Source organism: Cupressus sempervirens, chromosome 2, assembly GCF_028749045.1.
Source record: "Cupressus sempervirens isolate cs-2001-9-10 chromosome 2, ASM2874904v1, whole genome shotgun sequence".
Taxonomy (NCBI): domain Eukaryota; kingdom Viridiplantae; phylum Streptophyta; class Pinopsida; order Cupressales; family Cupressaceae; genus Cupressus; species Cupressus sempervirens.
The window spans coordinates 386300220-386325584 of record NC_143119.1 but is presented as its reverse complement, the minus strand read 5'-3'; the positions used below and the strand labels follow the sequence as shown (position 1 = coordinate 386325584).

At 35.2% G+C, this 25365-nt stretch overlaps 1 protein-coding gene across 5 annotated transcripts in view; it reads right to left on the bottom strand.

Moving 5' to 3' along the window:
* LOC149572750 (Tetratricopeptide repeat (TPR)-like superfamily protein) overlaps positions 1 to 25365 on the bottom strand; it is a 366782-nt gene that overhangs the window by 96615 nt on the left and 244802 nt on the right. For all 5 annotated transcript variants that reach the window (XM_089813834.1, XM_089813835.1, XM_089813833.1 and 2 more), the window contains exon 7: positions 106 to 167. In XM_089813834.1, coding sequence (XP_089669960.1) covers positions 106 to 167 — 62 coding nt within the window. The remainder of the gene's footprint in view (positions 1 to 105; positions 168 to 25365) is intronic.

Genomic DNA, 25365 nt, shown 5'->3' with positions numbered 1-25365 from the left:
TCATAGAAAATTTGGAGAAAACACAAAATGAGGATTTGACTCGACAAAAACTCTAAGAAAAAGAAATTGTAGGTATCGATTGAGAGAAATTGGAAATAATTTTACCTCAATCCATAGGGAGAAAGGCATGCAACAATCATAGCTTCCTTTGCAGCTACAAGATCATTCTGCAAATGAAATGTAAGAAAAATTGCTTGAATGTTTTTGACAAGTACAACTTGATAGAATAGAAAAAAGGTTCCTTTTTATCTGTCACAACAGAAGTAAAACACTTATTTAAAACCATTAAATTAAAGACTGGCTACCTTTTTATATAACAAACATTAAAGAGGTGTCTACCATTTATTTTTTTCCCATTTCACCTTTAATTAAAAAATAATATTCCAGATTACCACTGGGTCCAAAGATTATAATATGGTGCTGAAGGAGTTCATATCACAATTCAACCGCCTTATAAGAAGAATTTATATTCTTTTAAGGTCCTCTCCATAAATTCTTGAGTTGTTTCATCAAATCTTTTCCATTTTATTTCTCAAAATTAATGAAGTAGATAAGTTAGAGGATGTACAAAAAGGAGAAATTAAACTCAAACAGGTGACATTATCACTATAAGAAAAATAAAAGGATACAAATAGGCCCATGGTTCCAACTCTAACTAGGCCTTTGTTACAAAAGTGGCAATTTATATCAGTAACATGAAAGGAATTTTTCAACAAAAAGTTTCAACTCAACAGTGTTGGGGGCAACATCAAAGGGATAACAGTATTAATTTCTTCTCTTTCCACAAGAGAAACAACTACAATGCTGAATTGTCCACAAATATACTGCCTGATGCAGCTCTTGGTAACTCCTAGATCAAATTATCCTATGTTTATGGGTAACCATCAAAATTTTCTATATAATACCAATGGCCACTTTATAATAGAATATATTTAGAACTGACCGGTTTTCTTAAAAGAAAGTAGATACATTCAGCAATTCTATGTGTTTGGAATCAAGCAATTGTTAAAGAGTAAGGATTTTAAGAAGATAAAAAGCAGGAGTTACATCCACGTGATAAGCCACCAAGCATATCTTGTTTTCAAGAGAGTGCATATCATTTTTTTCGGATAAATTCTCCCAAGCATCCGTAGAAAATGAAAAAGATCTACGTATTCTAACTGAGAAATAATATTTTTGTTCTGCTAAAGGGGGCTGATGTTGAAAAGGATTTTAAGAAGATAAAAAGCAGGAGTTACATCCACGTGATAAGCCACCAAGCATATCTTGTTTTCAAGAGAGTGCATATCATTTTTTTCGGATAAATTCTCCCAAGCATCCGTAGAAAATGAAAAAGATCTATGTATTCTAACTGAGAAATAATATTTTTGTTCTGCTAAAGGGGGCTGATGTTGAATCCTATAGCTTCTTTCGTCATTAAAAGGGTTTTTCCAAAGGTTTGTACCAGACATAATTAAAGAAAACAGATTAATTTTTCCTCTCAAGTGTATTTAACTTCAGCTTTAGCGAATTTCCAAAACCATTGATAATAAGGAATTTCATAAAAATATCCAATGAAAAAAAAATGGCATCTAATGCTATATTTTTTATTTATATTCCAACATTTAAATTTACTGTCAAAAGATCCAGGCATTTAATCTAATAAGGCTTGCTTCTATAAATTTTGTGGATTCAGATAGTAGTTTTGATAAATAATTCAAGTGCCAAGGCGTTGATATTATTCATGATGTCAATGACAAATCATAATTAAATGAAGAGAAAATTCCTCAACATAATTCAACTTTAAAAACACATGTCATATCGAATGTCTATGAGAAGGAATTCATACTAAATCTTGATAGCTTTCTCCAAGTCCTCATGACCAAGCTTTTAGTGGAGAACATGGTGAATTTTGTTGAGTTTTGACTCATCCTCACTTGAATACATATCACATATGTTAGTGAAGAAGAAGCAGATCTTTTTTTTCAAGACATCAAAGAAGAACATTCAATCAAAGAAAAAGATAATACCATCAAGAAAACATATTTCTACACCTCTTGAGGTGATAGGAGACAACAACAATAGGATTGATAATGAAGAACTTAATTGTTTCTCTCTCTTAGAGATACATTCATTGAAGGCAATTGCACTAATGAAACTAAAGATACTCTGGTTGTCAAAGACTAACACTATGAAATGATGAATGGTAAATTAAACTGCTAGAAGATAATATTTTTCAGCAACATTACTTTCATAATGGTTTGGTTGTTGAAGATTTAGAGTTTGATGGTCTCTCATATTCAAACTTTGATGGGCTGTCAAATTAAGGCTTAATTGATGAATAAGGGCAGGAATTTGCACCCACCGTGATGTGCCCCATTTGGAAGTATTGTCATTGATGTCAAAGGGTTCATGAGAATGAACAAAACTATAAGTGTTATGAATGTCAAAGGTACAAATAGAAGATATGAATAGAAGATATTAAAGTTTAAATTAAAGATTTAAACTTTAATTATGATACGAAAGAACAAATGGAAAGAAATATGGAGTGCAAGGGAAGTAATAAGAAAACCAGTGACTAAAAGTTTCAGAAGTTTGTCAATAGCGACTAATTCAAAGTAACACTCAAATACAACAATTTAGAAGGATCGATTATACAGTAAAATGTAAAATGTGACGACTGTGGAGGGATGTTACCAGGAGTGTTTAAACTGAATGGCTTGAAAGAAGACATCAGGATAAGGTTAAAAGAAAAATTATGAATGAATGAATAAGACAACGACATTAGTATATACATAGCCAGCCAGTATTATCAATAAAGCCACAATGGATCAGCCAATGGATAAAGAAGGTGATTTTTAGTCAGATGTATATTCTTCACAAAGTGTGATTAAAAATCAAAGTGCCGGCTAAGAATATGGAAGAATATTTTTGAAATAGAGATGGTTTTATTTAAAGCAAATGTCTTCAAACAGCAATAGATACACAAGCATAACATGGTGAAGTTTTCCAGTAGCAACATATAGCTTCTATGGCAGAAACAGTGATTCATTTGACAGCAAGAAAGAGTGAGACAACTACCACATACATGAGCAGTGATAATCATACAGCAACAGGCAGCGATACCAGGTGCGTATAGATGAGGCTGGGAGGAATATGCTTTTTGAGTCCAAGCAATTATAGAACAAATAAATGAGAAGGATGAACTATACACCATTCCAAGTCAGCTGCTTGTTAGTATGGAAGATGGCGTCGGGAGTTTTTATCAAAGAATATCAACTATGTCATAAACAAGGAAGAAATCAAATATGCATAAAATGAATGCTTGGGCAATTATTGATAATCCTGATGTCGACTAACCATGATTACAATTGTGTGACTTTCAAATGGTATGGAGTGCAGAACAAAAAGGAGGAATCATCAGGAGCCTTTGAGTTACAAAAGGTTCTTATTGAAGATTGGAATCAGTATAACTGTGATTAAATTTATTAAGACATAAAGAAGACCATAGAGTTTTGTTTTTTGAAGTAAGCAGGTCATTTAAATAAAAAATACAATTATTACAAAATGAAAAGATGAGTCACAATGAAGAGACATGTCCTTTTTGGAAGGGTATTATTGCTCCTGCATATAATGACATATACAGATTGTCAAATAGCCAAAAAGAAAAGAAATACAAAAAGAAATGAAGACAAGAGAATAAGGGATAATTAAAGATATATAAAAGTGTGTGTGTGTGTGTATATGCTTGTATAAGCATATGTAATGTATAACTATATGAACACAATGATTATGGGTTAAGTGTAGAGGGTATTGATAAAGGATTTTTAATCAGATAAAAGGAGATTTATTGAGGAATATTACAGATTTTAGAAGACAGTAAGAAGATTGTGTTATTAGAATGGTTGAATAAATATAGCAGATTCAGTGTAAAGAATTGCTGCTCCATTCAAGACAATATAAAGAAGGATTTTCACACACATAAGTATTGGTTTGAAACTTTGAAGGAAAGAAGTTGTGCTAAAGACGCGTCCTCATCAGTTGAATAAGCAACATTGACAAGGTGGAAAAGAAGTTTGTGTGGAATGGGTTAGTGCTCATGAAGGCAAGTAGTGGGAGTTGGTGCTTCTAGTGATCTTGCCTTCAATGGTCTCATCAATGAAAGCATGGTTGTATACTTGGATGATTTGACTATTTCTCCAAAGCACGCCAAGATCATTTCTTTCATCTTTGACAAGTCTTGGAGAGATGCAGACAACATGGTGTATCATTGAATACTAAGAAATCAGTTTTTGGTCTAATGGAAGGCAAGTTGTTGGGACACATTGTGTTCAAAGAAGGTATTAAGATTGATCTAGAGAGGGTGCAGGCAATTCAAAGCTTATCTTTACCATCAAACAAGACATCAATTCATTCTTTCTTCAGAAAGGTGAATTTCTTGAGGAAATTTGTACCGGATTTTGCTGAAAAGACTTGTTATATTGTTGATATGATGAAAGGAAAAGATGCTTTTCATTGGAATAATTAAGGAAGGACAGCATTCACGGAAATCAAAGAAGCAATAGCACATGCACCTATGCTAGTGTGTCCTGACTACACAAAAAGCTTTGCCATGTAAAGTTATGCTTCCGAGCATACCTTGTCTTCCATCTTGATGCATAAAAATGATGAAGGCATTGAGTCAACAATTTCATTCATGAGTTGTCCTCTAAAGGTTCATGAGTTGAAATATAGTCAAATGGAGAAACATGCTTATGTTGTTGTCAAAGCAGTGAAGCATTTTAGGTTCAACATATTAAAGTCTCATATCATTGCTCTAGTTCCAAACACCATTGACAAAACCATCTTGAGACAACAAGAGTTTGGCACAAAAAGAGGAAAATGAATTACCAAAATTCAAGAATATGATAAGGAGATACGACCAACCAAGCTAGTTTGTGGCAAAGGACTCTGTCAGCTTGTGGCTGAAAATGAACTCTTGCAAGTGGAAGATGAGAATTCCTCTTCTCTTCCAATTGCTGTATTTGTTAGTACTACGGATGATTGGTATTCTAATACAACATATTATCTTAGTTATGGAGAATGTCCCTCGCAGTTGACATACAAAGAACAAAGGACTCTCAAGTTGAAAGATTCTAGCTTCATCTTATGAGAATGGTCTCTACAAGCATGCAATGGATGAAACTTTTCTCCAATGTGGATAAAAGTCAACAAGTGTGGATTTTGGATTCTTTCCATAATCAAGCTTGTTGCGGAGATTTCTCAGCACCTGTCACCACATATAAAATTCAGAGAGTACAATACTATTGGCCCACACTTTTTCAAGATGCATATCAGTGGGTTAGGAAATGCGAATTGTTTCAACAATTCATAGGTAAACAAAAACTTGCCACTTTACCATTGAAGGCAGTAGTGATCGAAGAACCTTTTCAGCTGTGGGGTATTGATTTCATTGGTGCTATTAATCCACCTTCAAGCAAGGGCCACACTCACATCCTAGCAGCAACAAACTACTTTACCAAGTGGGTAGAAGCCATTCCTGTGAAAGGCTCTACATCAGAAATAATTTGCGACTTCTTGAAATAGAACATCAATTCACGTTTTGGTGTTCCAAACAAAATTGTTGTGGACAATGCAACTGCTTTCTCTTGCAAGGAAATGACTGGGTTTTGTTTCAATCATGGGATAAGTCTGGCACATGCATCCAATTAATATCCACAAGGTAACGGTAAAGCAAAATCAAGCAATAAGAATATAGTGACTATCATGAGAAAGTTGATTGAATCAAATCAAAGAACCTGGCACAAGGCATTGTTCGATGCTTTGTGGGCTGACATAATTACTCCAAAGAGAGCAATTGGAATGTCCCCTTTTCAGTTGCTATATGGGATCAATGCTGAGATTCCAATAACTTTAGAGCTTCCTGCTCTTAAATTGATACGAACCATCAAAGATGAGACTTATTCGGATGCTCTGGATAAAAGAATTATGTTCCTTCAACAATTGAAGGAACGAAGAAAAGAGGTGGTTGATACACTTGCTGCCCACCAGCAACAAGTCAAAGTTCTTTTTGATAAAAACACCAAGTATAGAGAATTCCAAATTGGTGATCTTGTTCTACTCTGGGAGAAGAGGCGAGAACCAAAAGGAATGCATGACAAGTTTGATACTCTTTGGCAAGGACCTTTTACAGTTCATTAGATCGTAGGAGAAAATGGTTTCTGGCTTGCATATCGTGATGGAACCCCAATGCCACTACCTCATAGTGGACAACATCTGAAACATTACTACCAATTATTATTAGATAAGTACCCCTTGTACATAGTTTCCCGTCTTCAAGTCTTTGGGTCCTTTTTTTACTTTGATTTTTGAGTCGAACTCTATTGCCCAATTGAGTGGATGAAGGCACTTAGAGAATTGGATTCTATGTCTCTCTTCATTTTGAAGAAAGAACGACTATCATTCCCTAGACAGAGCCAATTGTTGTCCTGCATTTTGTCAACACAAAATGTAGGTAACAGTACAAAACTTTTTTAACTTAGTCTCACATTTCTCTGAGATAGTTCATTATTTAATTGGCTAACATTGATCAATCTATCAACCCCGATTTGTATAATGAACCCTTTTACAAAAATCTTTCATCAAGTCTTTTTCGTTTCTCATTTTATTAAGCTTATGCTTGATTTATGAAGCCTCCAATGTCCTTTTTCACATTTTCGAGTGTTTGTTTGTTAGCTTTAGGTTTTTTGGTTTTGCTCAAATCATTGCTTATAGTTTTCCCTTTGATTCGGTCTATCTTAGGGCTTAACGGAGTTGACAATCAAAATATATGATCATTTTACTGCCCAAAAAGTGGAATCCCAAGGTGCAACTAGATGATTTAAAAAATCATGTTATATTTTAATGTTGACGTTCATTTGAAAAATATAACATAAGATCACGTTATATTATGTTTTTAAGTTACTTTATCATTTGAATTTATCACTTAAAGTAACTATAGAGCATTTTATGTTATATTTTTAAGTTGAGTTGCTTTTTAATTTTTCACTTAAGTGACTATATTAACTATATAGTTTGATTTATTTTTGGAGTAACTTTATATATATTTTTAAAACATATAAGTTAAATATTACTTTTTGAAATTATATTTGCTCATAATATGTTAATTCTATTATGCAAATGTTATTTTTGACCCAATTAAGTGATATTTCCTCAAAAATCAATTAGACATGTGCTTAATTGATCACTTAAGTTCTTCAGTTACATGCCTTTCTACCCATTTATATGTAAATATTCAAATGCCTCTAGAGACCACGATTTTGAACTAAAAAGGGCATTTTTAAAGCACTTAAGCATGTAAATGCATGCATTTAAAAAGGTGCAATGGGTCCTAGAGTTTGATTTGCATCTTGGAGCATAGTTTTAAAAAACTGCTTGTAATCGGAAATATCGTGATATATTGCAAAAATTTTTGGACACCGTTTTAAACATTGCAAATATCGTTGCCGAAATTTTCCAAAAACTCGCTGCAAGATATGCCAAAAATAGCGCCAAATCACACGATTTTTAGGGGCAAACATGGACTTGTCAACTTAATTATTTTGGCACTTCATACACCTATTGTAGGTACGTTTGGATGACACACATCATCGGGAGATATAGCTCCTTCAAACAGATACATATTTCAAGAACAGTCCCAATACGATGAAGGTGTCTTGCCATTCAAGGAAATATATTTGCCTCCATCTATTGTGTTCTGCAATTATGCGCAAAATTTGGTTGACTACGTTAGGCATGTTGTTGATTGTGGAGTTAATGGTCTTCGCCAAATGGGATTTTCTGTATCATCAGAGTTGCATAAGATTAGAGATTCGAATAAGATTTTGTGTATGGTAAAGGCTCTGCAATAAAAATATTTAAAATTCGATACACGTTGTTAGCAATGGAAGACAGTTAGTGGTTTTATGGGCGTTCAAATAAAAGGACACAAATTTGTGTTAGATTCCAAGGTGGAGCATCCGCATCCAAGTCACGAGTAGAAGATATCATGCACAAAGAAAATACAATACCTATGCGTATGCTTTTTGAATTTTATGGTAGTAAGAATAGGGTTCGAGCAGAGGTACGTGGTAGGCATGATATGCATTATTCACATATGATTCAGTGTAAAATCTCTATGGAAGAAGTGTGTGTAAGCATATAGTGTATGATGTCCTCATACTCAGCCAGTTAAGATCTGGAAGTCATACCTTTGCAGTCCACCACGTAGCTGTCATTGTGCATTGTATATTTAACATATGGATTATCATCTGCTATTGCTATAGAAGGAACTTGAATCATTTAATATCACTTGGTAGTCAAAGTCTTCTTTCGTTTTTTCTCTGTTGCAGGTTTTGAAGTATATGAGTGAACCCACAAGAGTTATTTGGAAGCCTGGTATGGACACGTAATAGGAATAGAAGTGTATCCGATGAGAATTTGAAGGATACACTGCCAGTTATAGTGTAACAGAATCCAATTATATTAAAGTTATAACATTGGTTAGTTTTTATTTATGAAAGGGTGCAAGGTTTGGGAAGGCAACTGATACCCTTCATCCCTTTATAAATATGTGATAAAAAATCAAACAAGACACCATTCATTTTTTTTCAAAAAAACTCTTTGCATTCTTGAAAATTATGCAATTTTTTAATTCCTCCTTGAAGAAGATTGAAGTTTGAACCAAGCTATTGGATTTTGAATTATTGGGCATACATTTCGATATTGTGGGAGATAAAATTGTGTTGAGTAGAGCATCAGCATCTGAGTGTCTTCAATACAATTTTTACTATAATATAATCAGTAAGATTTTTATTTGCTTTAGAGTTAAATTACTATATAGTTCATCCTTTGTGATCATTTTTATTTTCTATTAATAATCTTATTAGGATAAGTGGATCAAATTGTTCCTTGCTATTTAAACTTGAGAAATACAAATATTGTGAAATGTTGTTGTTTTTTTATTTGTATCTATTTTGTCCATATGAGGGTTATAACATCATAGACTGGTTTAAATATGCATAAAACGAAAAAATTCAACGCATCTTGATAACTGAATTGTTGATAGATTTAATATATATAATATCATAAAGTTGTATGTGAAAACGTATAGTTTGGACTCTATCACTGTTTTAAATTTCAGCACTGATCATTAAGTTGCTCATATTTCTCAATCTATATGCTGGCAATTTTCTAATTGTTTTCTTTTATGGGTTTGATATCTATTTGTTTTAGTAATTCACTTTTAATCTTATTTTAGCATTCACAAGTTTATTTAAGTAATTGTATTTCGAAGATTAATACTCACCATTGACAATCCAGAAGTTTTCTTAAAATCTTGCCATTTTGGAAAATTGTCTTTGCATTGAATCTATCTACTGTAAACGTCTTGGATCCAAGTTTGTTGTCCAAGATCAGGTGTACAGGCCTTGGCTTTGTAGAGCCAAAAGCGCATAGGATCTAAATCAAATTGATTAATCCTATCAAGTTGGCCACAACCGATTAGATATCCCACCATCAAGTAGACAAGGCTTGTAGGATTCTAATCTACGGTGTTAGGAACCAACAAGTTGTTTGCTTGCTTTTTTCTTTTTCTTTTTGAAGAGGTTGCTAGTTCTTTCCCATGGACATAAGTGCTTTTCACTTTACTCCATATCCATCATTCCATACTAAAGCATATTGTATCCATTTCCTTCATATGCAATTACATTCCAAGAGCAATTACATGCAATTCCATCCTCCATCCGCATTTACATTTAATCTCACTCTCCATCAGCATTTACACGTAATCTCATTCTTCAAACATCATTGCATGATTACATTTAAATCACTTTACATGCAATTGCACCCAGAGAATCTGATTTTGACTAAAGGTCACTCTTTACAAGTCAAAAGTCATCATTTGCACACATTCCCACGTACCTAGTCTTCATTTCTCAAGGACCTTACATAAGGACTTATCCTTTTCCCATATGTTTTCATCTCCCAAAATCACATTTCAGCCTTTGCATATGCCTACCATTTCATTCATGGTCATTACACAAGATCTTTGAGTTTTTGATCCATACTCCGAGCATTTTGCCCTTCATAGATCCTTTGTTGTTGATCCAAAATCAACATCTTTATGGAATTAGTATTCTCTAATGATGTGTTCACATTTTTGAATTTTCATGTTGCAATACAAGATATGCCCTCATCCTAGAAATACAAAGTAAAGATGAAGTACCAATATGACAAAGAGTTAGCTCATGCAACTACATCTCAAGTTTCATCACCTCTTTATAATGATTCTGACACAAAGATTAGGCATGTTGACATGGCTTATTTCATAGAAAGGGTCGAATCTCCTTCAACTCATGAAATGAGATGTATCCCAAAGTACAAGACTATCAAAGATGCAGATGGAAAGGTCATCATTAGCCTTGACCGAGAGGTTATTGAACAAATCTTTGAAGTTCCTCAAAATGCAGTGCATAGATTTGTCAAAAGATATGTCTTTGGAATTATGGAATGAAAAGAGGGCGGTTTATCAGAAGTATATAAATGCATACTGGTTAAAGGTCAAAAGAAATAAATTTTCAAGATGGCTTAAAACCATTCATAGGTCAAACTTCAATCCAGAAAGCAAAGACTTGATTACTCTTCTTAGCAAGATATGTGGTCTCAAAGATTCCAGCGATTTCGAGCCATGGATATATAAATTCATTCTCTAGATATTTGATAATGAAGAACCTATCTTTTGGGGAGAACTTATTAGTACTGCTATTTGTGAGTAGTTTCTTAATGTGGGAATCTCAATGCCATTTTACATGAACTCTTACTTGGTTTACATAGCTACATCCATAGGATCTTTCTCGGGTCTTTCCACCAAAGAGGATCGGTTACAAGTTCCTATCTAGGACTACTGTGATCAAATCACCTTGTCACATAGCAAATATCACTACAGGAGTGTCCAAGATGCCTTTTTTTGATATTTCCAGTGTTTTGTTGATAAACAACTAGTAATCAAGTGAGTGTTAGATGAAGCTTGGAATAGGGTAAATCGATTTGGTGCTTTCTACAGTTTTCAACTTTCACTTATTTGAGAGTTGGCTATTTCAAAGGAGAACCATTTACTTTTCCGAGATATGCCACTGATAAGATCATACTAATCAAACTAGCTAGATAGCTCATGAAAGTATAGTTATATTAGATTACTCAACATAAGCCAAGATTTGGTATCACTACAACCAAACCCTTGGTAATTGGTCAGTATATGATCAATTCAGTCTACAAGGCGAAAAATATGGAGGTAGAACTTCAATTTATCACATTAAAAGGTTCAAGGCTAGATATGATTTTGGTTATCAAGGAATGCACTCAATGATCAAAAGAGTGTTCACCCATGTCCATTGCATAGAGGACATATGGATTGACTTGCGTGCGAAGCTGGACATCATGAGGATGGATTACTGCAAACTCACTTTGCAGTAGATCATAGATCTTAACATGCTCAAAATCCCATCCAATCTCCAGATTGAAATGATGGCAATGTTCTTGATCCATAATACCATCGTGCTAATTTTGAAAAGCAGTGTCCTTTCCTATACAATGGTAGCAGAAAGAAGGTGTATCTATTTTTGATAGATTTCAGTCTATCTTGGTAAATACCAATAAATGGTTAATAATCGAAATTTTAAAAAGGGTGAATCCTATGCTCAGGGTAGACTGTTGTAGTTTTGGACCATGTGGAAGGAAATCCCAACTAGAAATTTCAAGAAAAGATGGTGTATCTTCTTCTTTTCTGGCTAAATCCCTCAAGTTTAAGTTGAAAAGTGGAAAGGGGTCTAAGTCACCTCAGGAATCATCACAAGCACCTGTGCAAGCTCAAGAACCTGATAGGAGAAACTTGGAGAAGAACCTGATGAGGAGGATGAAGAGGAAGAAGGAGAAGTCATCATCATATCTCCTCCATGATCAATAAATCAACAAGGTCCATCCATTCAGGAAACACCTTTTCTAGGTGCTATAGATGATGATGTGGATTCTTTCTCCACTATTTTTACACCTATTCCAGCCTCAAAGGTGAACACATTAACACTTCCTATCTCCTCAACAACTCTTATTCTCATGGCTGAGTAGTGCAATAATTTGTGGAATATGTTTGAAGATTTCCCAACATTCACAAAAGGTCAAGTTTCCCAACTTGATACTTTGATAACCAATTTTGAAGCATTCATGACAGAATCTTCTCATCAGGCACCTCTCTGTGCGGCTGTACAAACTAAAGCACGCTCAATCACTATGGAAATATAATTGGGATCAATGTTGATGGTTGCTACTATCCCTGATTCATCAGGTGAAGGTTTTAGTTTGCCTGCTTGGTTGGGCAAGCTCACTATGAAGAGAAGGAAGGTTGTACTGTCCTCAGATAATCTTCCTATCAAGAAAACCTAGTCTAAATCTTTAAAAGATAAGATTGTTTCAAGGATCATAGTTGATTCCGATAAGACTAAGTTTGTAGAGGTTGTTGAACCATTGGTGGACAAACCAACTGAAGAACTTAACTGTTCAGATTTCAAGTTCACCAAAATTGAACTTGGTAAGCAATCGTGGTTGGGTTGTCTACAAGATGCTCATGATGCACTTGATAATGTATCAAAAAGTAATCATTAGTTATGGGAGAAGAAGAATCAGCTCAAGAAAGAGGTTGCTTTCCTAAATGAGGTTATTCAACAACAATCTTCGCAAGACAATCAGTACATCTCAGACACCTCAAGAGAAACGGATAATGGAAGCGACAAAAACTTTTGTTTTGAGAAGTTGTCTTTGAAAGAGTTTAGGCCATAACAGATGTGGTCAAAATCTTTGGACGTATCAGAGGTATTGAAGAGATGTTGCATGACTGTGATATCCCCATTTTGGGCATATAATTTAAATAACAAATAAATTTTATATATGAAGTAATATTAATAATGATATTAAAATAATAATATTTTATAAAGTAATATTATATTATAATCATATAATAATATCATATATATCGTATTATAATAGCAATAATAATCTAATATAATTATGATTAAGATATATTTTAATGTAGTAATGTGCTATATTAAAAAAGTATTATAATCTGATAATATATATAGTTGATATATTATACATGTTATAATAATAATATTAATATAATGATATTAATTAATATAAACTAAGCTTATTAATATAAATATATAATTAATATAATATAATTATTATTATGAAAGGACGTGACTCTTACTCTATAAAATATATATATACGGAATAATAACATTCCTATAAGCATCATCGGGGAGAAAAAATAAAAATTATATGCACAGCTGGATTTTTAAACCTAATGTCCAAATTGGGGACATTACAATTGGTATCAAAGCATGTAAGATCTTGGAGACAACAGAAATCCATCAAAACATTAAAAGAATATCCAAAAAGAAGCATGAAAAGTTTAATATAAAAGCTTATAACAGGCTGGTGCGAATTCAAGAAATCATACAGCTTGTGAGTGTTGAGAAGGCCAGACTTTGGAGTACTGGCAGAGTTCAATGGCTGAGTATCTTTACACTATTATCTTCAATTCTTATTTTATTTGATTTAGAAAGTGGTGCAATATGTTATTAAGAGGATAATGTCAGTGATGACATACAAGCATGTTCTGATTATATTTCATTTGTGGAAAAAGGCTTGATTGTCATCTTTGTGAGTTCTTGGTGTCAAACAAGCCTCACATTGTAGTGACAATGAATGCAAACAAAAGTAATGAAGAAAGAGTCACTAATGTGTTCATAGAAGCTAAAAGGTCTTTTTCTTTTTAAGAAAAAAAAACTTAGAAAGGAGAGACTTTCCAAATTCTAGGAATCTTTTGAATGGCAGCAATGGTTAGGAGCCAAAATATCCAAAGCTAGATTGCAAAGGGGCTTCTGTCTATATAGTTGATGTGATTAATTGTTTGGATGTCAAGGTGTCTGAAGTGGTATGTGTTTGAGAATATAGAAGAACTTTCAGGAAGAGATACTCTAAGTCGCAAAACTCAGTGGAACATTTAAGAATCCCAAGTACAAGGAGTTATTTTTTAAAAAGTAGAATTTGTAAATTCTTCAAACCAAATGAAAGAACGAGAAAATAAATGAGAAAAATAATATTATACCGAGAGAAAGGGTGCTGCAAGTTCTTGTGTTGACGGAAAGGTGAGATACAAGTTTAGCAGCAGCAACAGTATTGTGCAACGGTATCATTGACTTGGCTCATCTTCTTCTAGAAATTGCCATTTCACCACCATTTCTTGCAGTAAAAGAAAAATGTCTGCTATGATTGGTACCTTCTGCAGATCTAAATGAGTTTCCAGCTGAACAGAACGCAGACCTAAGAGTCCTTGACGCTGCTCGAGATGCCATGCTACATGTTTAGGATTTTCTGTTTAGGTTTAGGAAGAATGATAGAAGAGAGCGCCAAGGACAGAATGTACCTGCAAGGCAGAAGAGTTTTAAGAGATAATGGTGGCATATGTAAGCCAAGTTCATAGTGAGAGGCATGTGTTGGAGGTGTAGAACTATCTGCAAGGAGGTGTGATTGGAAATATTGAAACCCACGCACCAACATTGTGTGATAGCCAGCGTTGGTGTGATCCCTTTCACACCAACTGATGTATAATGTCATTACTGGTTTCATTTATGGATCTTAATGCTGATCAATATAGAGTGCCGCAGATCATTCAAAATATCGAATTATACATTCAGCGATCCATATTAAGACCGAGAAGGAATCAGGCATAGACCCAATTAAGAAGAAAAGAATGTTTTCTATGTAAAGATCATTTCATGGGGAGTAGATGAAAAATTTAATATTTTCTAAGGAAAGTAATTGTATTGGAGTACTAAATAATAAATTTTAGAAGTGCTTCCAGCAACTATATATGAGGGACTCACCACCATAGGATATTATAGTGGTATCTGATTCAAGGAAATTGTTATTAAAAGTGGAAGAATAATCATTTTGGAAAACAAGGAAAAAGTATACTTAAAATTCAAAGTATCAAACTGAAGAAAGGATAAGAAATATTACTCAAATTTATATAGTGAAACATTTTGGAATTTTGTAAGGACATTTTGTTAGTAGAACAAGAGTTTTTGTGTCTCTGAGATTGATTGATCAGAAACAATCATTACACTGAGGAAAGTATAGTATACATGAAGAATCAAATGCTTCCTTACCAAGTGGAGATTAGGCACATATGGTCAATAGAATCATGATTTGATGGGATATGATATTATGCTGAAAAAAAAGAGAAGATGCAATACTCATGAAGGAGGAACATTAATACAAACCAAAAAAAAGACAAGTTCTTTCTTCTCAGAATTGATTCTATTAAATGTTTTATTTCATTATAAAATTATATTTTTAAGTATTTTTCTCTCAATTTAAGATGGAATTATTATACTCAAGCTTACAAATCTAAGTAGATTGTAAGCAAAGACATTAAAGTGATATCATCTTTTAATTAATTAATTTATTTTTTATCTTTTTAAGATGATCTTTATGAGATTCCTTATTTTTAATGTATTTATATTTTCATTGTAAGGTCAAATTATTATTTCAGGATCAAATTAAAGGGAGATCTCAAGTGGATATGATACAAAAAAAATTGGCATGAAAAGTTATATGTTGCAAACTTGAGGAACAAAAAATTTGGAATTATAAAGAAAGGTCTTAGAAGGGGACACTATTAAAAATCTTTGTGCTTAAGTTCATGATGGATAGGGAGTGTGCACAGGGGGAGGAGTAAATTGGTCACGTTGGGGCAAGAGAATCCCAATATGGATTTTAAGATCTGAGGGAGCCCCAATTTGAGCGTGTCCAAACTCGAGTAGCAGTAAACCTTCCATCCATGATGAAATTAAATATTTTCCTAGTGGGTAGGGAGTGTGCACAGGGGGAGGAGTAAATCGGTCGCGTTGGGGCAAGAGAATCCCAATATGGATTAAAAATTTGAGGGAGTCCCAAGCTGAGCGTGTACAAACTCGAGCAACAGTAAATCTACCATCCACCATGGAATTATACACCCTATTATAGTACTAGCTATAAAAATATGCATCTTTAAGAACTTTTTATTTCAAGATAGGGGAAAGGAGAACAACATTCGTGATCAAAGTGGTAAAAAATTTCTTTACCCCTTTCTTATTTCAATTTGTAAGCTAGATTCTAACATGTATACTATGTGTGTACATCGTGTCTTCATGCATCAATGTGTTTTCTTTGTATCTTCTTCGTGTCTTTATGCATTCGTGTCTACCTTGTGCTTGCATCGTGTCTTCATACATTAATGTGTCTACTTTGTGTCTTCATATGCTTTTGTACATGCTATTATATACTAACATGTCCACTTTGCATGTGCCTAACACATATGCCGGAAAGAGAATGAATCCAAACTATGAATTAATCAGGATCAAATCAATTTCTTGAGGACAAGCAAATTCGAGAGGGGAGGACTGTGATATCCCCATTTTGGGCATACAATTTAAATAATAAATAAATATTATATATAAAGTAATATTAATAATGATATTAAAATAATAATATTTTATAAAGTAATATTATATTATAATTATATAATAATATCATATATATCGTATTATAATAATAATAATGAATGTTCTCTCTACCATTATACTAAATTTGTCACATTGAAATTGAGCACGAGTATATGATAGAAGCAAAGATTTTCGGGATGAAGCGAGGAAAGATGGAGGTGCCATAGCTTGGTTGCAGGTTTGCATACGTGGGTTTTGTGGAAGCGTTTCATCTTACAGTGGGTGTTGTTTTTGTTTGGCATTTTTTTCCTAGTTTCAATTGCATGGCAGAGATCTCTATGGCATCAATTGTGGATCTTTCTCACATGGACAAGGCTCATAATGGGTCCTCTTCAAGCATGCATGCTCAGCAAGCAGATACATTTAATACGAATGTTGACCCTAATATGAAGAAGATTAATGGGTGTCTTCCTAGAACCTAGGATTGCCTAGTTTTGGCCATTCCTCCCAATTTGGTCGAAGATGTCTCATATTGGAGTAGGCATGCTCTAATTTGTAAGTTTCTTGGTATTTGTATTCCTTTGTCCACTCTTGAGGCTTTGATTTGGCATTCCTGGTAGATTGAAGGAGATATGGACATTATGCTTGCGGCAAATAGCTATTTTATGGTTATTTTCTTGAATATTGCAAATTGCAATAGAGTTTTTGAAGGTGGCCCATATTTTTATAATCAGGTTGGATTATTTATTAAGCCATGGCATGCAGGTTTTAATTCAGCTGAAAAGCTACCTTCTCGAGTTCTTGTTTGGGTCCATCTACCTCGCCTCCCCCTGGAGTTTTGGTGAGAAGACATTTTACATAAAATTGCTAGTCTCCTGGGAAAGCCTGTGGTAGTTGCTACATAGACCCTTGATAAAAAATGATTTCTTTTGCCCAGATTTGTGTTGAGATAGATCTCAATAATCCCCTGCCGGATTTGATGGAAATTTGTTTGGGATCATCATCATGGATTCAGCAGTTAGATTATGAATCTCTACCTTTTCGATGTTAGTTTTGTCATGAGTATGGCCATCTCTTGTGATGTTGCCCTAAAGTTCTTAAGGATGCTGGTTCCCCTTCTTTGGCACCTCCACTAGGTAAAGAGGACAAAGGGAAAGCTCCCATGATGGATGAACCTCAAGGAAAGGACAAGGATTTGTACTTGTTAAAACTGAGGCTAAAGGACGCAGTTAGAAGAGGCCATTCAAGGATACAAAGACAAATGGAAGCTTTAATAGGTTTGAGGTGTTAGAGAATTTAGCTTTGGAAGAAGGGGTCCCAAATGTGGTCACTTCTAATTGTGTTGGGGTCAGTATGGAGGTTGTACCAGCTCTTGAACTAGAACCAATTCAAGCTATTCAGGAACAACAAGTCGCTTAGGTGACTTTAAATAATTCTATAGAGGATGACATTGTATTGGCTGATTTAGCTAGAGAAGTTTTAGTTTCATCTCAAAATAATAAGGGTTCATCTCATAGATTGGGAGTGCAACAACGACCCCTTAAGAAAAGTCCCACAGATAGCTCCTCAAAAGGGCAGAAGACAGACCTTGAAAAAATAAAAATGACTGGAGATCTATTGGTGGAATCTGGGTTTGTTAAACCTATTGATGCTCACTTTTCTCAAACCCCTCAATGATCATTCTCTCTTGGAATGTGAGGGGTTTGAATAGCACTTGTCGTCAAAAAGCTATTCATGATTTGATTGCAATTCATTCTCCAGATGTCTTTTGTGTTCAAGAGACTAAGGTTTTTGTTGAGGTTATGCATCAGCTTGCTCCATGCATTTGGTATGCTGGTCACTGTGAAAGTATTGGTTCACAAGGGAATTCTGGAGGTTTGGCTCTGTTCTGGGACCCTCGTAAGATTTCTCCCCTTTGGTGGATTTCTAGTCATTACTCAATCTCTATGGTGGCTACTACCTTGGACTCTAGTGAGACTATTCTAGTGACAAATGTTTATGCCCCTATTGACATTCGTGGGAAGATTCATCTCTGGGATCACATTAGGTATGTGCGCTCTTGTGCTCCTTATTTTCCTTGGATTTTAGGAGGCAATTTTACTTCTATTTTAAGTCTTGAGGAGAAAAGAGGAGGTTGGGCTAGGCTTGGCCTTGCTTCTAATCTTTTTCAAGCCTAGGTGGATGTTCTTTTTGTTATTGATGTTAAGCCTTCAAATGGGGTTTTCACTTGGAATAATAGACGGAGTGGTCAGGAAGCTATTTTAGAATGTTTGGATAGGTTTCTTGTTTGTAGTTATTGGGTTAGCAGTGGCCTAATTACGAGTTTTGAAATTCTTGATTGGAGAGGTTTTGATCATTGGCCGATTAAGTTCTTTTCTCCTGTTGCACTCCCTAAGAACCCTTCTTTTAGATTCCAGCTTATGTGGCTCCAAGACTCATCCCTTTATAATCTGGTGGCTAAGTGGTGGAGAGAGGGTGGCCCAGCTTATGGCATGGCCATGTTTGTCTTTGAGATGAAACTTATATATATCAAATATCATCTTAAGAGATGGAATACTTCTTGCTTTGGAAACCTTCATTCTAGAAAGAGGAATGCTCTAGATCATCTTGTAGTGATTACTGCCAAATCAGGGACTCAGGGCTTATAGAGGCCCTTGGTAGGGCAGAATTTGAGGTTATGCGGGATGTGGAAGAATGGGAACTTCAAGAACAGATTTACTGGAAGCAAAAGGCTCGCATTGATTGGCTACAGGAAGGGGATAGAAATATTGCTTTCTTTCATCATTCTGTTTAGGCTCGTCGTAATAAAGGGTATATTTCTTCTCTTGTCACTACTGAAGGGCTTAAGATTTCTTCTCAGTCTGCTATGACCAAGGAAGCCCTTCACTTTTATTCTAACCTCTTTACTGAGGATTCTCAACCTGCAACTAAGGAGGAGAACTTAGTTCTTTCATGCATTCCTTCTCTTATCACCAATGCTATGAATGATTCTCTTCTTCGTCCAATTTTGATATCTGAACTTGAAGAGGTTGTGTTTGGGATGAATAAAGGTAAAGCTCTAGGCCTAGATGGCTTCCGTGTGGAATTCTTTCAGGAATTTTGGGATATTATTAATATGGATCTTTTGGAAGTGGTTACGGAATCCCTTCAGAATAAGCAAATGCTTCGTGCATTGAACTATACTTTACTAACTCTTATCCCTAAGAAAGAAGGTGCTAACAATCTTGACTCCTTTCGTCCCATTTCTCTTTGTAATGTTGTGTACAAAATTATTACCAAATTGATTGCTAATAGACTCAAGATATGCCTTCTAGTTGTGATTTTAGAGGAACAAGGCGGTTTTGTGGCTGGTAAGGAAATTCTTGATGGAATTGTTATTGCTTCTGAAGTTATTCACTCTATGCATATATCAAACAAGTGAGCTATGTTCATTAAGTTGGATATGGCTAAGGCTTATGATAGAGTCAAATGGAGTTTTCTCCAAAAGATCCTCTTGGCCTTTGGTTTCTGCCAACAGTGGGTGAATTGGATTATGAGTTGTGTTACTTCAGCTTCTTTTTCTGTTCTAGTGAATGGTGTTCCTTCAGAGCCCTTTGCTGCCTCTAGAGGACTTCGTCAAGGGGATCCTATTTCACCTTATCTCTTTATCATTCTAGCTGAGGGTTTGGGTCGCTTTCTTAAGCTTCATGTTCACCAGGGTTTGATTCATGGGTGGAAATGGGGTGCTAGCTTGCCTCCTATTTCACATCTTTAGTTTGTGGATGATACTTCATTTATGGGACAGGCCCGTCTTCAGGAAGCTACTTCTTTTAGGTATGCTTTGGATGTGTATCTTCCAGCTTCGGGACATAAAGTTAATGAGAACAAATCCTCCATTTTTTTCTTCAATACTACCCAGGCTATTTAGAGGTGTATTGCTGCTATTCTGAGGTTTCAGATTGGGTCTCTTCCCTTTGTTTATTTAGGTATTCCTCTTACTGTTGGTAGACATCCTAGATCTTCCTAGCAAGTTTTGCTTGATAAACTATAGCAAAAAGTTAATCATTGGACTCATCAATGGCTATCAATTGCTGCTTGCCTAATGCTATTAAAATCGATTATTCAAGCCCTTCCTATTTACAGGTGTTTTGTTCAGGCTGCTCCAATGTATTTTCTTCAGGAATTTGATGCTTTGTCCCATCAATTCCTTTGGAGTGGGAACCTTTAAACTTGAAAATAGAGTCTGGTTAAATGGGAAATAGTGTGTAGACCTCAAAAGGAGGGTGGTCTTGGCTTACGATCAGCTATTTTAAATGGACAAGTTTTCGCTGCAAAACTTTACTAGCGTTGGTGTACTAACCAACATCAACTTTGGGCTCGTGTTCTCACCCATAAGTAGTTTCCAGATATTGATGTGGTTGAAGTTCATTGCTTTCCTCTGGAAGGAAGAGGATCCATGATTTGGAATACGCTAAAGTTTGGAGCTCAGTTGGTTAAGGATGGTCTCTTTTGGATTTGTCATTCCGGATCCCAAGCTTTATTTTGGCTTGACTCTTGGGATGGGCACCCTCCTATTCTTACCACTCATCCTCAGCTACATACCCTCTATCAAAATTTTAGTGCTTCTAGTTGGGACATAGTTAATTTTTATAAGATAGGGTATGTTAGAGGTTTGGCTCCTTCCTTTCATTAGAAACACCCTTCTGAATGGCCTCTAGGAGGATCTGAGGAGGATAGGAAGGACTTGTTTCAGATTTTGCAATCTCCTAAGTATACTACTTTAATGATGTTCTTGCTTGGGATAGTGAAGATTTGTCTAGGAAATTTTCATTGTCTGTAGGATATGTTGAGCTTCTTCGGCAGACGTTGGGGGCCATTCAGATGCCTTGGTGGAAGCAAGTCTAGTTCAAGTTTTCTTGGCCCAAATGTAATTTTTTTATGTGGTTGGTGGTCCATAGCCGATGTCTTACATGGGAGAATTTATGCAGGCATGGCTTCCAAGGACCTTTCATGTGTGTTCTATGCCAGAATAGTGAAGAAAATATCACTCATCTCTTTTTTCACTGCTCTTTTAGTAGACATATTTGGCACTCTTGGTGGAATGTGTGGAACCAATCCTGTTGGCATGTTTCCTCACTGGCAAAATTCTTTGCTCGTTGGGGTAAGGCTCCTGTCAAGACTTCCTTTCTTCAAGTTGCTTGGACTCTTGGACCCTCCTTTATTATTTGGCATATCTGGTTGGAAAGGAACTGTCATATCTTTGAGGATGAGTTTTTAGAGGTTTTTCACTTATGGTGGAAAATTCTCCGTTCTTTGCAGGAAACTATTTTTGCAAAATGTGACACTTTTGAGGCCATGGAACCAGACGAGGATATTTTCAAAACTCGTCTGAATATACCCCCCTCACATGGAAATCTGCTAAGAAATATGTGCAGACATCCCTTGTGAAAGATAAATCCAGTGGGGAAGTGGAGTGCCCCCTCGTAGGGTATTCATAAAATCAACATTAATGGGTCTTCCAAGGGAAATCCAGGCCCTGCTGGCATTGGTGGTGTTGATAGAGATAGTAAGAGGGATATCGAGTTCGTATTTTCTATTTATAAAGGTCTTTAGACTAACAACCTGATGGAGGCCATAGCTATTTTGTATGCTATGAAGAATGCTTGTGACCTTGGTTGGAGAAGGCTTATCTGTGAATCTGATTCACAAGTGGTAATACGTCTATTGAATCAGCAACATTCTGAAGTTGTTAGTTGGAAGTTAGCTTTGATTGCGGACCAAATTCATAATTTGTCTACTTCTTTAGAGTCTGTTACTTTCACTCATATTCCCAGGGAATGGAATAGTGTTGTTGATTGTTTGGCAAAGTGGGCTTCTGACCATATGTGTAATTGGAACATTGTTGATAAGACTCAACTTCCGATGGGCTTGTCACTTGGTTGATCTTGACAGGGTTGTCTAATGCCCATTCTCTATTTGTATTTGTTTCTCTTTTAGCTTGAATAAATTTTCACCCCTCCTTTATTTAATAATAATAATCTAATATAATTATGATTAAGATATATTTTAATGTAGCAATGTGCTATATATATATTTTTATCAGTAAATGGCTGAAGCCTTATATTATATTAATTCAAATAGTAAAAATTATAAGATTCTCCGTTCTGACGGACACTGGTAGGAAAGAACGGAGTAAGAAGACCTCCAGTCTAGCCTGGGATTGAAGTCCTTTATTATACAAGAAATAAAAGGGGCATACCCCAGTCAGAAAATTGTTCAAAGAATTCTTAAAACGTTCTGCATACATTTATGCACCAATAAATTTTAGTGTAAATAATCCATGGGCACTTCGAGGAATGCAGCCTTATGTTAAGAGAAGGAGACCTGTTAAAATGGGAAACAACACAAACTAACCACCAAATAGTGTTAATAGTTAATCCAATAAAATGTATTTAGAGTCCAAGCAAGAATAAACTTATAAAGGAAATACGCTACCCAAGAGTCAGATTGATCCGATGGATAATCCTCAAAATGTATGTTAGAGTGACAAAAGATGAAGCAAAAAACCTCTCTCGTAAGTCTGATTATAATTCGGTTTATTGAAGTCTAAATCTAGTTTGATTTATGGATTAAATTGCAGTTAAATTAGGGTGTTTATTCAATTATCAGGTTTAAGAAGTGTTCTTACTAGTAATTCTTTTGCTGATGTTTGTTTTGTTATATTGCTTTTTGATTTACCATTTTAACCTTTGAGATCTTTGTAATTAAATAATTTATCTACCCGTGCCAAATTTTAACCTTGTATGCTAGGTTTAGGATTACAAGTGTGAAGATTTTCAAAATTGTGAAAGATGGGGATTGATTTCATAAAAACAAAGAAAATAACTGATACACATCCCAAATTGGGCAGAAGGACAAACCGACCGAGAGCCAAACCAAACCATTTAAATTCGAGTTGAGATAAACTAAAAAGTATATTATATTAATATAGTCTAATTTATACAAAAAGCCTTCCCAGGCCGAGATAGGTGTAGCTCTGTTTTACATAACTATCCTAGCTGCCTAGGTAAAATGCAGCAAGTCAACATCTACCTAACTACTAAACTATATACATTTCATAAGCTACCAAGAGAAAATGCAGCCAAGCCATGCCTAAAAAACCTTAATCTAACTACAGTAATATCAGCTTAGAACTATAGTGGCGGGAGAGCAAAAAAAAAAAAACCAGAGCGAAGACTTAGATTTTGCCCTCAATCCTGATTATCCTTCCTGGTACCGTTTCTTGAAGACCATGATAATCTCAGTGGCTTCTTGGAGGTTTTTCGCCTTGGAACCTAGCGGGACTTTGTAGGCATTCTTCGTTTTGCTTGACCTATCATAATTGGGAAGGCAAAATTCTATTACTTCCAAGTCAAAGAAATCCACCTCCGGATGAAAGTAGGCGTCGAAAGCCTGAAGGTAATACGTGAGCCATTCTCTTGCTGGGTCCTCTTTGATGGCTCTTCAATGTAGTAAGAATTGCACACTAGCCTCCATTCCCGACCATTCCTTAATAAAGAGGATACTGTCTCTGATGACCAAGCTAGATCATTTAGGGCTTCTTGCTAATTCGGGGCTGCCTAATTCAAACTCCATATAAGCCTCAGGCAAGGGGATTTTTAATTTATCGTCAATGTTGAAAACTACTTCCTCCAAAACTATCAGCCAACTCGGGTCAAAAAGGTTAAGGCTCAATCTGATAATGGCCCATTTTTCTACTCCGGCCCTAGCTAGGCATCCTATCCATAATCCCAATATATCACTATTGGTTCTCCAAGAGTATTCATAGTTGAAAATCCCTTCCCCTAGGACCCTATTTATTGCAACTCTACTCATATCATTGATGGGTCGAAACAACCAATTCCATTGTTCCAGTTTAACAGACTTGCAGAATGCCATAGTTCTGTTTTCTAAGGTGTGGTATAGGTAGATGTTGGTATCTATAATGGATAAGCAGTACAACGCTTGATATTAGAAAGGAGGGGTAAAAATGAGGATGCCGAAAACTAGTTAGGGTTAATATAATATCTAAAAAGAAGGATCTAGAAGTACGCGAGCTGACGCCATCCATATGCTTTCAGATGATGATTTCCTTCTCAATGTCATAATTAAAGTGTTACTTGATTCATGATATCCTTGTGAGACTGATTTTATGCAATCGTAGATACATGAGCCAATATTTGCGCCAATTTGAAGAATCATGAAACCAAGTGTCGAGGGGAATGAATTTAGGATAGGACAGTATAATATTTATGTTCTAGCTATGATTAAATATTAAGATGTGTTCTCCACTTGTGCCTTTATTTCCCAAATAATCTGCTTTAGTGTTGCCTTCTCTAAATATATGGGAGAATCTGGCTTCTTCAAATCCTTCCAATACTTCCAATCGAGAGTTAATAACACAATTTGGAGTTTTTCCTTTTCTGAGTGCGTTTAGAACTATCTGTGAGTCTCCTTCGATTATAATTTTCTTAATTCTCAGATGGGTATAAATTTTTAGTCCTCCTTCTACTGCTTCTAGTTCTACCATGTTATTTGAAGTGATGCCAAGAGGCTTTTCTCTTTTCGCTAACCAGTTCCCCGTATCTTCTGTAACTATAAAACCTATTCCTGCCTTGCCAGGATTGCCTCTGGAGGCCCCATTGAAATTCAGTTTCTTCCAGTCTTTTGAAGGTAGTTCCCATTTGCATTCTTTTCTAGCCGCATTATTGTTCCTTTAGTATGTTAGGGGTGGATTGATTAGAAGTTTCCAGTGTTTTTTGATTTCAGCATCCCACTCTATAAATGATCC